The sequence below is a fragment of the Stegodyphus dumicola genome, chromosome X1 (assembly GCF_044657685.1).
Source record: "Stegodyphus dumicola isolate Sdum_Otavi_A_Nest chromosome X1, ASM4465768v1".
NCBI classification, from domain to species: domain Eukaryota; kingdom Metazoa; phylum Arthropoda; class Arachnida; order Araneae; family Eresidae; genus Stegodyphus; species Stegodyphus dumicola.
Window position 1 is genome coordinate 157,637,789 of NC_140780.1, and position 18,772 is coordinate 157,656,560.

Here is an 18,772-nt window from a genome sequence, read left to right on the forward strand (position 1 = left end):
TAAGAAATATTAATAGGTGAATATTTGACTAGACCATGAATCTTATTCAAATTCATTTATTTTTGATTAGAATGAAATGCAGTCTACCATGCGAAGTACAATATTTTACTATGGAAAAATAATAGGGAAAACCAATGATGCATTATTACTTATTTATTTTCAGGCTGACCAGTTACCAGCACAATGGAAGTAGCTTTAAACTGAAACAGCAAAACTAGAGATGGCTATTATGATTAGAGGTTTTCAGATAGTTATTATACACGGTAATTACATGTGTGGTTTATTTGCAATTTAAACGACATAATTATTATCTGCAGTATAATAAGTAAACTCCTTCCTCTCATTCTCATATTTAATTTATGAAAATACCGGATTATAAGAACCTACAAAAATTTAGAACAAAAATATAGCAAAAAAAGGGAGTCTTGTTTATGAGCAAACATGATGTTTAAAATAATTAAAAACACGTAAATAAATGTATAACCAACTTAATTTTACTTGACCTAGAGAGAAAAATCAGAGAATCGGATATTTCTAATTACGGATAGGAGGAGTTAGGATAATTTATCTTTATTTAAAAAGGAATGAGGAGAGTAGAGAAATATCTCACTTTAACATTATCCCCTCCTCCATGATGTGAAGTGGGATTCGTTTGAGTTTCCACATCTGTGATCTCTGGCTCTTCCGCATCATCCTCTAGCAATGTCTCCAGATCTTCCTCTGTAAAGTGCACGGCATCTGTTTGCGTATTCTTGTCTGCTAAGACAGGAGCTTGCCCTACCTGAAACACTTAAACTTTCAGTAATCTGTCGATAAACTTAAACATCAAATTTTAGTTCATTAATTCCAAAAAATACTCGAACTTAGTTTACAAAAAATATTTTAAAATTCTATTCATATATAAATTGAATAATTCATTATTAAAGGTTATAAATTTATTTAAATAATTTATAAATAAATAGAAATAGTTACTATTGTATGAATAATTTTAAACAAATATATATATATATATATATATATATATATAATTATAAATAAGTAAATCATTATAAATATACATAAATAATTATAATTATTTGTAACTTAAAAATATGAATAAATGTAAATTAAAAATAATACGCAAAATTTATATATTACTTTCAAATTAAATTTATAACATATTTTTTAATTAAATTTATTTGTAATTTAAAAGTTAATAATGAAATTTCATGTCAGGAATTCTAAAAATTACCCTAATTCAAGTTAAAAAATATGGTTCGTGTTATTACGTTTAATAGCACAAAAGATAAAAACACCTCCCAACCCGAAGGAAAGGAAAAAATAACCTCAATCACAATACTAATAACATCTTCAGAAATCCGCTTACTACGCTATGTTATAAGCAAAGCATAGTCAAGAATCATAGTTACATAAGATTAAAATATTTTTACTATGCAAAAATGAACAGCAGTCTCCTTAATGTACGGTATTTGAAAGTTAAGTAAAAGAAATCGGAAACCTTTTTTTTTTTTTTTTTTCAAAAATCAAAATTTCAAAACAAATTTATCTTGTGACAATTATATTTAAACTTTACTAAGCTTAAGACAGACACTATCCTATCATCTTCTTCATATACATTCACTCAGACTAGACGTTTATGCAAATTAAATGCAAGCGAGAGCTTAAAAGTTAGACGGGTTAACAGTAACTGAGCTGTTCGATTGAACGCCGCGTGTAGAGTAATGCCCTTGGGTAAAATTTAGTGCTAGTTTATTTATCGGAGGCCATGTTGTTCCGGCTTGTTTTTGAATATTGTAATTCTCAACGAGGCACGTAGCTTCTAATTTTGTTATGTCATTGTGGCTAACTTATAGACGGTATTTCGTGTTATATTATTTTTAGTTTAGTTTTAATTCACTAGAACTGGGTAAATAAAGTGTTATTTAGTCATAATCTGAGTCTGAAATTGGTTCAGAACGATAACTCACAAAACAGGGATACTTCTGCGTAAAACAATGTTAGGTAGGCAGAACTGTAAGAATGGTTAAACAGAAGAGTTATAATCTCCAAAGAAGCAGATTATACTACAAGTACGCATTAAGCAGATTATACTTCAAAAATAGGCATTTCCACGGCAAAATCTAGCTTAAGAAATCGACGCGGATGACAATTAAATAAGGTTCTTATTTTAGTTTTGAATGCTTAAGAATTTTTAGTCTGAAAAAGGTTTTAATATTACTTGAAACGCTTTATTGATTAAGTTCAAAACATGAGATTTCCTTTACTAGAACTTTTTCTGCGGAGGGCTCACTCTGTGAGTACGAGTAGGGAAATCCCAAGGTACCTTAGTCCTTCACATTCTTGGTAAGACGGGGGGTCACGATCCCGAAGTCACGAGGACTCATGAGCTTGGAGGTCTTCATGCTCTAGAGCACGGGTCAGCAACTTTTGTCGAGGGCATCGAAGGTACAAAATAAAATTTAAAATTCTCAGCGAGAGCCACCCACTCAAGTTTCATAATCAAACATCAATCGTCATATTACAAACCAGTTTTGTTTAAAAGATATAACTTTATTGAACTAAATAACAGTTACTTATAATTTATGCTCATTAAATAAATTTTTTTGATATATCAATGGGAAATTTGTGTTTGTAATTCATCCGCTAACTTATTATAACCAACAATATAATTTGAGTTGCATGCTCTTACGTAATCATCTAAGTGCGAATCAGTAAGTTTTGAACGATACTTCAAATAAATCATATTCAAAGATAATGTTTCAAAATTATAGGTACTTGAGCAAAATATTAATCTTTACCTAACATGACTTCAAAATACGGTACGGATTTCTGCTTACCAAACTTCAAAATGTCTTATCAGTTTCATTAGATTTTAAAATAACATAATTTTGTAAGCTTAATATTTCTAAGTTTTCCATATTGTTAAGATGAAGGGAACAACATCTTAAAATTCAATGATTTTTGCACACAATGATTGCTGGTGAATAATGCAGTGATATGTTATAAATTTTTGTGGAAAAAAGGATCTTGTTGTCATAAAGCAATGAATCAAATATTCTTTCCTGTCATGGTTTTGCGCACCGTCAGTTTTTATAGAAGGTAATTTGCCAGTCGGTATTTTAGCGGATATCTAAAACGCTTTTATTGTACAAAATAAATCCTTTCCTCGTGTGCGCTGTTTAAGAGGTAGGAGTTTTGGAAACTCTTCTTTCGTCAGAAATCATCTTGATACTTATTGCAAATTGGGTTGTATCTTTCGATTCGTCTAATTGTAAGGGAAAAAAATGCACATTTGTTCATATCTTTTATCAACTGAGTATCTAACAAGGTAGCATTCCATACTCTTCCTCACCGATTTCGCTCAAATTTATAGAACATGCAGGGCTTTGCTAGAAATGAAAGTACCCGAAGTAGGAACTCCATATGGCTAAGTTGTAAACATTCCCGACGTGTTCAAACGGGAATTCTTCTGTCTCCTTTATTGGCTATTTCACCCTTCTTAGGGAATGTGCCATAAACATAAATAGTCGTTTCACAATCAGATTCGTTTTCACCTGAAGGTTGCTTCTGGCGACTGTACACGAACAATAGATTCTTGGCGCACGTAGAAAAAAGGTGTCCCTGACCGTTAGGGTCGACGTTTAGGAAGCTCATTCGTTTGTTAGCTCTTGGCCAAATAACTTGAATTGGGCGAGAATATTGTGAGAATATTCTGGAAGATATCGAAATTTTTGTGAAATAAAATTGTAAGGAAAGTATTCTGGAGAAATCAAAAATTTCGGACAAAAGTGAAACTATTGATACGTCGACGGAAAAAGAATAGGAGCCAGACGATAGCATCCACAGCAAAGCGTCGAAGCAACAACTGAAGACGGTGATGTATTATAGTTTACATCTTTTGACCGAAGAAAATCTAATTTCATCAGAAAGTTCCGAAGAACACATTCAAATGGGAAATAAAATACACGAGAAAGTAGTGGAAGTTTTATTGGAGTATCAGTTTATATGCGGCGAAGAGTTGATCTGGCACGAAGAAATCGACCGAGAAGAAGATTATCAAATGTTGGAGGGTGCCAGATGGTCGTCAAGTGATGAGTATGAACCCGATGAAAAAATGAAAGAGGATCCAGATTACATTCCACTCGACTACAAAATAATGGTGGTTAATCTTGCCAAAGCGCATCCAAAGTGGAGTTTAAAAAGTTTGCAAACGAAAGGAGTATCTCACTTGAAGCATATGCGAGATTTGAAAATTGGGAACATATTAAAAACGGTGAAACTCGAAAGGATAAATACAATACAATTGATTCGTGGACATATGTTCGCTTCGTAGAAGCGCGATGTTGTAACCAGCAAATCACCACAAGGAACATGCAACCTTGAGCACTCGCTGCTGCCAGTCAGTTTCCAGAGTTGGAATTCAAAGCCTCCGAATCGTGGGTCATGGACTTTAAATAAAGGCATAAGATTCGTCAGAGGAAAATTATAAGATTTGTGTCGGAAAAAGAGACAGCTACACAAGAGGAGATCCTTGCTGCGGCAGATAAGTTCCGACTTCAAACTCGAGCTCTATACGACAAGGATTTTGTTATCATCACTCATCAAACAGGTAAGTAAAGAATTCTTATTTGTGTACCTCAAATGAAGTACTCCGTTTAACGGCGCGTATAATAAATTTACATACGTACATTATATTCTCTTTCCAGGTTGCCAGCACCAGTCGACGTATAACCTAATCCTGGAACATTTAAGGGTTAAAACGGTTTTAGTAAAAAGAAAGGATATGAACAAAATAATCCACTTATATACAGCGCAATATGCTATGAGCCTTTCCGAAAAGCTATTGCCAAAAGTTTACCTATGCTTACAAGAGAATGCTGGCTCTTTTGGACCGAAGATTCAAAAAACGATGAATGAATACGCAGCAAAATACAAGAATGTCGTCATCACTTCTTCAAAATCTGGAAAACTTACAACAGCGTTGTACACAAAATTTTTAATGGATGTGATGAAGCCGTACGTACAAGACAATAAATTTCTTCTGCTGATTGATTCGTGAGGAGGACAAACAAATCCCCAATTATACGACGAACTCTTCCAAGATGTTCTTCATCTTGGGAGATGCTCTTCATCTTGGAAGAACGCGTAGCATCAAAATAATTCCTTCTAAATGTATTCCACTGGCCACTGGCAATCCTGCTACATATATTTTTATCGTCAAGTTAAAAACTTTATTAAAAAATACAAAATTGATCTTATCTGATCGAGCAAGAGAAAGAAATAACTTCCCGAGAAGACAGCATAAAAATACATTCGATTGTTCATCATCAATTATCCGCGCCAATATTCGGTAACATGTTATGTTACGCGCGGTTCGTTTCTAAACTTTGCGATGAGAGAGAATGCTTTATGAAAGTAATGAAGTATGTTTTTCTATGGAGACGGTTAAACAACGATATGGTTGTAAAAATGCGGCGTTTATAACGTGTGCTTAGATGCAGAAATAATTATTGTTTCCACTGTTTCTACGATAAATATCATCTCGACACATGTAAATTATCGAATGTCAACGAGTAAAGTTTTGAATTTTCATGTATGTACAAAGTCTTTTCGCATGCGCTTTAATTACAATCCCTTGTTGAAAAGCCCAAATCCCAATTTTTTATCCTTTCTATGCTTTTGGGTATAAATAAATAAATTATTCACCTCTTTGATTAATTGTAAAAGGAATAATATAAAAATTGAGAAAAAGAAAGAAAAATGTCTTCACACGGAGAGTCAATCCCACGATCATCGAATTACTAGTCCGAGCTCTTACCTCTACGCCAACCGCTGCTTGGCAAACCGCTGCTTGGCTAGCGTAAATGGCTTATACGGTGCGAGAGCCACGTCAACATTTCTATTTTCTAAACGTTTAGCCATCTGAAGTTCCCACTTTGAGTACTATCATTTCTAGCCAAGCCATGCATGTCCTATAAATTTGAGCGAAATCGGTGATAACGAGTAGGGGATGCCCCCTTGTAAGTGGCCTGCGATTGTTTCAGTTCTTCTTTTAACAGTTTTAGCTGACAGCTGCACTGCATTTATAGCCTAAACAATTTCTTTTTTATTTTTAAAATCTGCAAAAAGTAAGTCTGCAGATTCCAACATCGCTTCTTTTATTATTGCTCCATCCGTATATGGTTTTTCTTAGCAAGTATATCCGAAACTTTAATCGACGCGATTGTTGCTGCTTTTGATATTTCCAACGGTTTGATAAAAGTAGATTTTTGCTTCGAAATCAGTGACTTTAATGATAAAATTTTATTTCTTTGAAGTTCAGAAAGTTCAGGATACTGTGAGTCAAACTTCGGATGGACGGCTTTAAAATGCCTCTCAAGGTTACTTTTCTTTGCTACACTTCTGTTGCATAATAAGCAAATATATTTGTCTTTATGAATTATAAAATAAATCTGGTGCTCCCATTCTTCATTAAAATAATATGAGTACTCGCTTAGCTTTGTTCTTCGTGGGTTGTTACAGTTATCAGTTTTTAAGCAAATCTCTGTAAGAAAACATCCTGGATGATTAGAGAGAAAGTAAACAAATCTAACAAGAAAGCAAGGATACAGTAAATAAACAATACATACCTTATAATTATTGATTTAACTTCCCGATAAAAGTCGGAAATTCGGAGTATGTTTACGAATTAATCAAAATTGTCATAGACAGACAAAGTAGACAGTTATCTTGTTTTGCACCCGCTAAGTCTTTCTACACGCGCGCACGTATTAGCGATTGCATCAAAAAGCGGCGGCGGCGATGAAGTAAAGTGGCTGTTTGACGCTTAGATGTAAAATATATAATTTTAATATGCGTTATATAAACATAAATCCAAAATCGCAAAATTGCACACAGAGCAGATTAATTTAGCGCTGGCGCATTGGACGGGGCGGCGGGCGCCAAGTTGTCGACTCCTGCTGTAGAGGATGTGGGAGGCCGATTAAACATCTAACTTACTTTGTATTCAGTTTTATAGAGAATGGAATATAGAAAAATTGTATTATTCTAAAATTCTATTCTAAAAATACAATATTGTTAAAATGATAAAGAATTACAAAAGATTCTGGGGCAGTATTTCGCTTCTTAGATTTTTATAAATTTTATCATATTTCTTATTTAGAATCTCAATGATGATTCCAATTCAAATTATTTTTATCATATTTTCCCACTATTTAAATAGTCTTATTTTATATTTTTCAATTAGTATAGCTGAAAATGCAGTTTTTTAAATGAAAAATTTAAGGAAAAATTTTAAGTATTTAAGGTTTACACCCTTTTCTAGTTATTTTTGAAGCTTTTAAATTAAATATTTCGCCACAATAACCCAGATACACTGAAATAAGAGACTGGATGGAGGACAGCTTAAATTAGCTAATAAATTTTATTTTTTTCGTAATGGATTCATGTGCATTCTACAATAAAATAAACATTAAAATTTTCTTTTTCTGAATTTTCGCATTCATTATTTTTTTCTTTAAATAGATTAATGCTACTTGTTAAGGTGAAAATAATACTTTGGTTGTCCCTGAAGACGAGGAAGTAATTAATTTCATGATTTAATGACTTCATGATTTAGTAATTCAGTTGTGTCACAGAGAAAGTTCAGCTATCCCGCCCAAATTGCAGGTTATGAACACATATTTCTAGACAAATTGTAGGGTTTTACTTTAATTTTTTCTTAGTTATTTTTATTTTGGAACAAGATTTCCTTAACCTTCTAGTTTCTCACCTACGTTTCCCTGCCGGAATGAGTTTTCAAGATTACGTTTTATGCAAATAAGGAAGAAACGGGTATTTAAGCTGAAGTCAGGATCACTTCAGAAGTAGGGCGTGTCAGCCTTTCGGCGAAGTTGTGGCCAAGTTTAAACTTGCTACTCTACGGCCGTGCTTAATATGTGTCTGCTAGCCTGCGCCGGTTATCCTAAATTAAGAACAAACTCCACGAGTTTGATTCTGTGCAGCTTTGGCTGGTTAATTTTATTTAGCATTAGATTAGTTTTATATTTTCTATTTTGAGTTAAAGCCCAAGTGGAGGCTTCTTGTACGCTCGAAAGGGGCCATCTGTTAATGCATTTTGTGTTGGAATAAAGGTTAATTTAACCCTAATGCGGAGTTGTTACTTACGCTACAAGAACTCAGTGATTTGTCACTATATAGTTCTTCAATGTTCTACCTTGCAAAGAACTCTATTTTAGCTAAGATATAACAAAATCATAAATTTTTCTTAGGCTTAAAAGCCCAACGGAAATAGAGGTATGTAATTCTTACCCAACTTTTCAGAAAATAATTGCATACGATTGACCAAAAAACAAAAACTTAAATTTTCTTATAGTCGAACTTCAAATACCGAACTTTATTTGAACTTATTTCAAATTTTTCTATTCGACATTTATTTTAAGAAACTATATACTTTAAAAAATATTTTATATGCATACTCTACTGCATTTGGTGAGTCTGAATCCCATTGAACGGATTGGATGCATAAACGTATTGGCAAATATTATATGAATAGTAGACAGTTTTCAGTAGATATCCCTACACGAAGGCCCCTAAGGCATAGACACTGCCATAATCCTTTTTAATTGCTATTTTCCCTCTGATAAACTTTTTTCTAGAGTTCAGTAGAAGCCGATTAACACTTTTTTTAGAGGTTCATTTAGTGAATTTAGCATGGATATTTCTTGTTACTTAGGAATGACTTCATGATTACAGTTAAAGATCATATGAATAACATATAAAAGTAACAGTTACTTCTCAGCTTTTTCCATCAAAAATCATAGTCACAAGTCGCAAAAACCGATGCATGATGGAAGCAATAATGAAAGTTTTTTCCTCTCAAACGGAATTTTTACCGAAAAATGTGAAATGAGGTTCCTGTATTGTGAAACAGTAATGTATACATGAAAATACACGAAAAGCATGATTCTAATAATAATTTACCTGCTTTCTGAATGCAGAGAAATTTCCTTCTTCTAATTTCAGTTTACTCAAAATTTATTAAATACGTTTAAGACTAGTGTTAAGTGTATTTAATAATTACGAATTACTTAAGTTGAAAATTCATTATTTTCTCTTAAGGCGCGAAATTAGGGGGAGGGGAAAAAATCAGGCAAGAAATTCTTTATTTTTTGCCTGATGTAATGATATTTAGTGAGACCTGAAAAAAACTTGCTTTTAAAAAATATCTTCCCTTATTTCTTTTAGCACACCCACTATCTTTCCCCTTCATCACTGATGACATTTTCCCTTGCTTGTCCGCATCTATGCTCACCCCAAAGTGAGATGTTACATACCTCTGTCTTCAATTTATCATGGAAAGAAAACCGCTAAAGCGTTTGCCTAACCACGTTGAGACCTGTAAGGCTGAAAAGGAGGGTCATGGTAGTTCAGGAGCGAGGTACTGTTCTTGATAAACTGCCTTAGCGTTTGCTTCAGAAGGAAACGGGAGGCACTTCGCTGTCCCCGTTAGTAACAATCGGCTGGTTACTAGTCCTTGGATCAGTGGCTAAGAGATAAGCTTCCTAGAAAGCCGACTGGGGGACTTCAATTTGCGTACAGGACTGGTTACCCCTCGCGCAGGAATTTGCTTTTCCATCTTGGACTCCATGGTCGGTGGGGCCGCGGAGTCCAAATTTTTTTTTAACTTTTAAATATGACCCTTTCTAATTCAACTTATACTTTCAAAACGAATATCTTCTTCCCCCCCCAAAAAAAAGAAATAAAAATGATTGCAAATGTCAATGTAAATGAAAAATTACGTCGAATGCCAAATGCTAATAAACTTAACAGTCCACGATTTATTATAATTAAAAGTTCTTTTGGTGAACAATAAAAGATGTTCCCTTTTCTCATCCACATGTAGATAAATTCTTGTGTAGGCGAACTCAAACACATGAAACGATTAAGATCTGGGGATTTACTGATAGAAACAATATGATCAAAACAATCAACGTTTCTTCTTGGACTTACTTCTCTGTTTCATACCATGAGTCTTTAAATTTTTTCCCTAGGGGTTATTTCCGAATTCAATCTCCTTTCCGTTTCAGACGAACGAATTCGTTAAAGAACTTGCAGAACAGAAAGTCTGTATTGCTAAGAGGATCAAGATACATAAGGAGTCAGTTGATTTAATACGAAACACGTTCTACGGCTCTTCAGCATGCCTGATCTGCAAACTAGTATTAAGACCAGGTAACTAATTCTTCTCGTAAGACCATATATACCCAACCTTATGTGATGCTATCAATACTAGCGTTCTGGTCACTCTAAAGTAGCCTGTCGTACCAATCTCACATGCGCTCGATGCTGTTCTTGTTTGGCTATGACAGTAATAGTTGTACCGCTAAGCCAATAAAATGTTAACTGCAAGTGTGGAAGCCCAGCTTTTTCACGCTCATGCCCAAGCGGAAATATGAGACAAAAAAACTAGCAAAGTAACAGTTCCTCTGGCTTTTGCATAATATAAGTAAAAATTTATATTATGTAAAAGCCAGAGCAACTGTACAGAACAAAGAGCCATGGCCAAACATCTCTTAAGACAGCGCTAATAAATCAACTAAAACAATGGCTACACAAACGATGTATAGTATTTGTAAAATTACATTGCCAAAACAAGAACCAAATAATAATGAAATCCTGAGAAAAACAGCTAGTACTACCCTCTCAGACAAAAGAAAACTTCGAAAAATCTAGGAGTTTTAGAAACAGCACTGCAACAAATATGTCTTCAAAGCCACTAGACTCAGATAATATGGAAACAGAAGACTGCCTCAATGTTTCAAATTATTTCGATTCCCGACAGATTAAGAAGAAACACGAAAAATCCAAACACTCTTGATGGTCATCTTCATTTCCCTAATTACCGTGGTTTCTATCATGGTCTTGATAATATACAGAACTATACAGAATGATACTATACAGAACTAGTCAATATTCACTATTCGGTAAGCTTTGACTGTGCAGGAAATTCTCCTAAGACCAGAGCATTCTGCAATGTCATTAATAACATAATTTCAGGAGGTGTAGCTAATTTTTCTTCATTGGATTACCCGCTAAATACAGTTCCATTTTGAAAACCTCTTCAAGCCTATGTAGATAAATGTGGAAACTTTAATTACGATATGCTCTATGCACTTGTCACGAAAGGTACAAACTGATAACAACATTTGGATAATCTTATAGAGCAGCTGTATGTCTATTTCGTGCTTTTAGGCGATTTTCATGGCCACAATCTTAACTGGGGAAGGAGCGATCCTAGTTCACATGGGCGACAGATAGAGCGAATGATTCATGTTCATTATCTTTCTCTCTTTAATAAAAGCGAACAAACCTACTTTTACCGACAAAAGAGGACATTTGACACATTTGATATAGCCATTTGTTCCCCATCCACCTTCCATCCTTTTCAGTTTAATTTGGAATGAATATCTGAACAATGATAACTTCTCCATTCTTTTTTCTATAGCACAAGAAGTGTATGTATCCAATTTTATGAGCAGCAAAATTTCTATTTGAACAAGCTGACTGTGATCCTTTTCTGTTCATGCTATGATCACAAAAGAAATGGAGGACAATGTGCCTGGTAGTAAAAGTCGTTACCGTTGAAATTCTTCAAACAATTCAAAATTCTATTCCTAAGACATCAATTAGGTTTGCAAAATATTCCAAACCGCGGTCGAACAGCGAACTCCAAAATAATCTACTGGGACAGAGAAAATCTTGGGGAACTTTTATAGATACCATACTTTTTCAAACTTTATAACTTTAAAAACAGCAAAATGTTAGAAATGTTAAAAAATAGTTAAAATGTTAGAAAGAGTAAGGAGAAAGAGCCAAAGATATTCATGAACATCCTTATATGTCTGGAATAACAACTTCTACACCAAGTAAAGGAGTATGGATGAGAGTTAGAATAGCGCATGGAAGGTTTATTGATCACTCACTTTCAGTTATGGAAAAGGATGAACGAGTGATTAGCGCACAAAAGAAATTGTGAAAACTATTAGCTGCCGTTTCTAGTGGCAGGAACTATCAATCGGCAATTCTCTTTGTCAAGCAGTGCTCTGACCGATTTCCCATTGCGATCCACACTATCAATTCTGAGTCTTACAACTACTATTTTACTTTGCCTGAATTAAGGAAAGCTTTATTATCCATAGGTCAAGCCCGGGTATAGATGGTGTGAGCTATGAAATGTGAAACTTCTATCTTGTAAGTCATTGATTACCCTTCTCATTCTTTTCTATCGAGAGTAGAATAAAAAAAAATAAATAAAAAAGTACTTTTCTAAATACAGGGAAGAAAACGGTTGTCATTCCTATAGCTAAGCCAGAAAACGATTCGAAATATCTATTGAACTATCAGTTCATCGCACTTACGCACTGTATTTGCAAAAAATGGTAAATCGCCGTCTAGTATATTTCTTGAAAAAAATGCAATCTAGCCATATTAGTGTAGTTATCGTAAAGGTAAAACAGCTACAGGAAATATGCTGCTTTTAGAAACCTTCATTCGTGAAACCTTTTTCAAAAGAAACCGTTTAGTTTCAGTAATTTTTGACATTCATAAATCTTTGATAAGATATGGAAATGTGGCATTTTATGTCATCTTTACACCAGTGGCTTGCGCGGCAACCTGCCAATTTCGATACAGAAAGTTTTGAAGATTATAAAATTTTACTCTCTATTTATTCAAAAATAACATATCTTCATGAATATCATTGTTAAACTCATACCTGACATACCAAATCATCAACTGCGTACCATTTCAAATGTCTATTGTCTTCCCTATCTAAAGTAAATTAAATAGACTTTTTTTATATTGATAAGTTCAAGATTTTAGTTTATTCGTCACGTCATTGATCCGGTGTGTCAATGTATGGTTTAAGAGTAGTATTAAGTCAATTTTCTTAGCTATTGTGCCACTAAACGTTGTTTTAACTGTACCTTTTGTTAACTGGAAGTATTAAGGTCTCCTATGCAATGGGGTGGCTCACTCTTCACGATGTGAGGACTGGAAATATAGGAAGCTTCTAAGACCAGTTTAGTTGCAGAACCTGCATTAGAAATAACTTTAATTTCCTTATTTAGTTCTTCAACATTTAATTGGAGAAATTAAGCAGATTTATATTTTAAACTTTCGTATTTCGTTTCTAAATGCCGTTTCTTTTTCGCGAGTTTCATACACTCGTTTGCAAGCATTTTGTAGCATGCAACGCACTCAGGTTTTGATTCATTCTAATTGCCTTCTAAATCCAAATTCTAAATTAATCTTGACATATTTATGAAAGTATTTTTTCTTTGAATAGTTACAGTACCGCTATATATTTTTTTAATAGCACTACCATTACTGATATTAATAGCCTAATTACATAAGATAATTCTACAATATTAGCACTGCTTAAATGAAGGGTATCATCATATTTTTTTCTTTCTTAACTTCCGGTTCGAAGGTTTTCCATTATGCAAAATGGACCCTATGCAGCAGAGATGACTACTAATGTCTATCACATGATAAGAATGCTTAGCAACTACATAACTGTTGCACTAATAAGAGATGAATCGACATGAATGTACTTCCTTACGAATTAGTTGTGATGAGCTAAAAATAAAAAAAAAGAGGAAATGTTCTAATTTCAATTTCTAGATCTGATTCTCTCAGATGTTAAAATGAGCGGGATCTAAAATTTTTTCCAGTGGCATATGGGAAAACGCGAATGAAAAAATTAATATAGACACCCGTCCGAGTTTTAACTAATAAAGTTGTATTTAATTAGAGCACGTGATATTTTACTGAGTGTCCAATACCATTAAGAAAATCGTAAACACATGAAAAAAAGGTTCGATACTTTGATGAATTGCAGTGGTCTCCAATTAGGTTACAGGTTCGGCAGCAGAAGTGCAGCGAAAGGATCATGAGAAGCAACACAGTCATAGGGCTTTGAATTCATCATTTGTTGCTAAGACTAGAGTGGGAAGTTCGTACATAGGGTAACCGGTAATACTTTTTATTAAATACTAGCCTTAGGAGGAAAAATAATAGACGTTTACATGAGTAATTTCTAAATTCCGAGAATTTCAACAATAGTGTGGCATACTCAGTTATTTTCAATTTTACATTTTTGTCTTTTTTTGGAAATCTAAGAGGACGCCAAGGGCAGGCTTCAACAACTACTTGCGATCCGCGGGCTACAGACTGAGAAGCACTGGCTTAAGAAACAGTCAAGGAGTAACTGGTCCGTTCTGAATCTTGCCGAAAATGATCCTCATGCGATAAGGATACATAGGGATATATCGGAGTGTCTAAATCGAAATTGGCTAGATAATAATTCTGGTCTTGTAAGGATTATATTAATTTTATTTTACAAATTTATTTTATTTTATTTTACAAATTAATTTTATTTAATTTTATTAACAGTTAAATTTTGAGTTAAAACTTCCTTTTCTATCGCTTCTTAATTTCAACTTATCACTTCCAGCCAGAACGCAGTTTTAGAATCACGTCTGAAATGCTAATGAGGAAGAGCGGTATTTAACCGTGAAGTTCTACTGTCTTAGTGAGAGAGATACCAGATATTTTGGCTGCACGCGTCCACCTTTTTAGGCTACTCTCTCATAAGCTATTATTATCCTCGGCCGTACTTTAGGTCTTTGATAGCTTCGCAGTCAATTAGTGTTAAGGGGCCAACTCTGTTAGAATTTTGATAGCTTCGGCTATATCTCTTTAGTTAAGATTAGTTTAGTTTGATTCTTAGACTCTTAAGTTTAAGCCCAAGTGTCGGCTTTATTGTTCAACTCCAAGACGGAGTTCTGTTAAATCTTAGTTGAATAATAACGGGTCTTTTAACCAAGTTTATTTATTGTCTCACGAACTCAAGCGATTATTTGCTTACCAGTTCTTAAGAATCTTCACTTTTAACTTTTAACTTACCACACAGCGGAGAATCCTACATTTGGAGTCCGAAAAGTTTTCAACGGACCATGTCGTTAGAATGTGGGAAGTTCAAGTTGACCCCTCCAAACTTTCAGGTCCCTCAGACGTCCACGAATCCAATGGAAGGATTGGAATTTATCTTGGAAACAATGCGTGCCTCTATGAAGCCAGCCGCTACATTTTACGGCAAAGGCTCAGTGATGACCTTCTTGGAGCAACTAGACATGAATTTCACTTTCCATCCTGTGAACCAGCTGCAGAAACTGATCTTCGCTACTACAGTTTTAAGTTGTACAATTGGAGTTGTACAATAAAGTCCTCAGCTGGTATAAAGGGATTGGCAAGTTCTTCTTGGGAAACCCAGGTTCAGAATCATACAGCTGGGAAAACTTAAAGTCTGCATTATCAAAAGCATTTCCAGTTGTTAAAGAACGTGCGAAGTTAGAATCAGAATTGTTTAGTAAATATCAAAGTAATTTCGATGAGTTGACGAAGTTTATTCTAGGAAAAATTCAAATATTCAATTTATTATACGGGAAGAGGCCCGATAAAGAACTTATCGAGGTAATTATACCGCGTCTACTACCGTCAGCTCAAGATTTCCTCGAAGTCCGTAACCCGCAAATATTAGAAGATCTATTTCAGCTCACGGTGAAGTTCCAAAGCAGAAGGAACTCGGAGAAAGCGCGTGCGAAACCAGTTTGGGCAACATTCAAGGTTTATTCCTCAGAAGAAACCACAAGTTCAACAGAATGCGTATAGGCAGATGGGAAAAAGTGAAAAGTCCAATAACAAAAGATCGGATAAATCTAAGGGTGGCGGATACAAAAATCAGCGAAAAGAGGGGGCGGGGAACCAAAATTTAAATGAAAACCGGTGATGGAGAAGGGGGAACGGTCACCGAGTGGGAAGAAAAGCCCCTCAGAAATTAGTCTAAATACAGTGGTGGTACAAAATCTAGCCATGCCGGAGATACATATTCTTGTAAATAATATACCAACCATTGCCCTCCTGGACACCGAGGCTTAGGGTTCATTTCTCTCAGAAGAGTTCCTTAAGAAACATTTTCGTCGCTATAGGCTATTTAAAACCACAGGACAAAAAGTAATTGCCGCCCAAGTAATGCCCCAGTCCTCAAATTCCCAGATGGCGAACAAGATCTATAGATTGCTGCAGACGCATCCGATTATGCAATACATCCGATTATGCAATTATGCAATTGGAGCTGTTTCCCAGAAAGGGCAACCGATAGCCTTCTTTTCGAAAACGCTGAATTCTACCCAAAGGAACTATTCAGCAACAGAGTGAGAAACGCTAGCTGTTTTATTAGCGGTTTAGAAATTTCGAGTCTACTTCGGCAGTTCTCCGATAACAGTATCCTCGGACCATACGGCAGTCGGTCGCTTGTATTCGGGGAAAAATTTATCGCCTCGCCTGATACGGTGGACATTAAAACTACAAGAATTTAATTTAATTATAAAACACATGGCGGGAAAACAAAATTTAGTTGCCGATGCCCTTTCAAGAATAAAAATCGATGAGGGGGGAAGCCAGTTAAGTGTGCTATGCTCACTTCAAAAGTTATTGAATCCCGTGAAGCCATAGTGGGAGAATTACGAAAGGATCCGGAATTTAAAGACATTTACGCATATCTCGAAGACCCTGAAAATTTCGATCATCTAGATTTAACAGCTATTCGCAATAGGGCAGAGCATTACGAAATAATCGACAAACTGTTATTCTACACGAAAGTAACAAATGATAATCAGGAATACCGGTCAGTGATCCCAAAGAGTATACGTTTAAATATTTTAGAAGAATTGTATGATCTGCTGTCCACTGGTCATTTCGGAATTCGAAAAACCGTACAGAGGGTACGCCAAGCGGTTTATTTTCTGCAGTTGCAAAGAGTAGTTACGGCATATGTTAAGTCGTGCCATTTGTGCCAATTAATAAATGATGTTAATTACAGCCCAGTTACTTAAAAACATAAAGACCACTTTCCCAAATGAAATGGTTGGCATAGATTTGCTCGGACCTTACCCTAGAACAAAAATATATACCTTAGAATAAAAATATATATTTGTTAACGATTATAGACCATTTTTCAAAATGGGTAGAAATAGTCCTTCTTAAACAAGCTTCAGCTAAAATAGTCGCAGATTCGTTTTTAAATAAGTATATTTTAAAATACGGGGCCCCACTAAAAGTAAAATCAGATGACGGAAAACAGTTTGTTAGCAGTATATTTAAAAATTTGTGCACAGAACTTGGCATACGCCATCTAAAAATGGTACCATATAGACCGCAATCGAATATTGCGAAACGCGTAAATAAGAATATTGTAAAAATTATCAGGGGATACTTTAAGAATTACCATGACCGCTGGGACAGCTTTGTCCGTGAGTTAGATTTTGCGTTGAGAACAGCAAAGCATGATACTACGCAGAAGAGCCCCGCGGAAGAAAAACTCTGATGCCTTTGGACAAGCTGTTCTTTGTACAGCAAAGGAAAGCAAGAAGAATTCAAGTTAAAAGACATACAGAGAATTATCGATGAAGCAATTAAGAACTCTGATGTAGCAAGGTAGAAGCAGAAAATTTATTATGATAGAAATAGAAGGGAAATGGAATATAAAGTGGGGCAGAAGGTCCTCAAGGTAAAACACTCATTATCATCCGCACCCGAAAACAGAGTGGCAAAATTTGAACCCAGGTTTGAAGGCCCATACATAGTTGAGGGAATACGGGAAGCCACTTTTTATTTAGGCCACTTTTTATTTAAAGCCGAAAATGGCCACCAACTGGTTGCAAATATTGACCAAATAAAGCCTTACTACACCCGTAATGACTTTCAAGTTTTACAGGATTTATTTCAGGATCCTGGAAGGGAGGAAAGAATTCCGCCAGCTCAAACAGCCCAGATGGAGTCCCCCAACACAAAAAAGGAAACGGATCAATCACTGGCCAAGCGGGTCCAACCCAGAAAAGGTCCAGGCGCACAGAAACGGAGGAAGGTAACGCCGACAAACCAAAGAGACAGAACCGAGGTTTCAACAATAACACCGGCCGGCTAAGAGACTAAGGCCTGCTGAGGAGGTTCCAGCGAAATAGCAATTTCAACGACGGACTGAATCAACAAGACGCAAGCCACGTTTTCCAGCGGCAACAACTACGAGGGAAGCCCAAGAAGGTCCAGAATTGAGGACGAAAAGAGATAAAAAGGCAGCCGATACAATTGTGTCTGACCAAGAAGTTAGAAGGTCCAAGCGTAAGTTCAAAGATCCTGAAGGACGAATGGTCCCACCAGAGCTCAAGAGGAATTTCGTGCCACGAGGAATTTCGTGGGCTTGGGTGATGTTACTGTCAAACAAGTGAGCATAAGTAACAACAAAAACATAAAAGGAAAAACAGGATACCATTGATTCATCATTCTACAGCGTTTATCTTGAATACCTTTTGAAGCCATCCGTGATCAAATTATGGCTGTTTTGCTCAATAAATTCGGCTCATTTATTCTATATGTAAATTATTTCTAAGATAGACTGTTCTTAGTGTACGATTTTTGCATACAATGTATGAGATCACATCTTTATACTCCAGAGTCTGTATGTATTTAATTTTGAATGATAAAATAGTGATAATGGTGTTCGTATGTACATAAAAAATAAAAAGCACAAATATGGTGTCGGGCTGTATGAGCTATGTGAATCCGACGGTGTTGTCATGAAAATAAAAGTTTACAGCGGAAAATGTGAGGAATCTCACAATAATCTAGTTCGCACTACTGATATTGTCTT

General features: G+C 35.2%; 1 protein-coding gene across 3 annotated transcripts in view; it reads right to left on the bottom strand.

Annotated features, from left to right (window-relative positions):
* The window catches only part of LOC118182077 (kyphoscoliosis peptidase-like), a 139,120-nt gene that overhangs the window by 96,656 nt on the left and 23,692 nt on the right, over window positions 1-18,772 (bottom strand). For all 3 annotated transcript variants that reach the window (XM_085808511.1, XM_085808512.1, XM_035351358.2), the window contains exon 3: window positions 611-781. In XM_085808511.1, coding sequence (XP_085664637.1) covers window positions 611-781 — 171 coding nt within the window. The remainder of the gene's footprint in view (window positions 1-610; window positions 782-18,772) is intronic.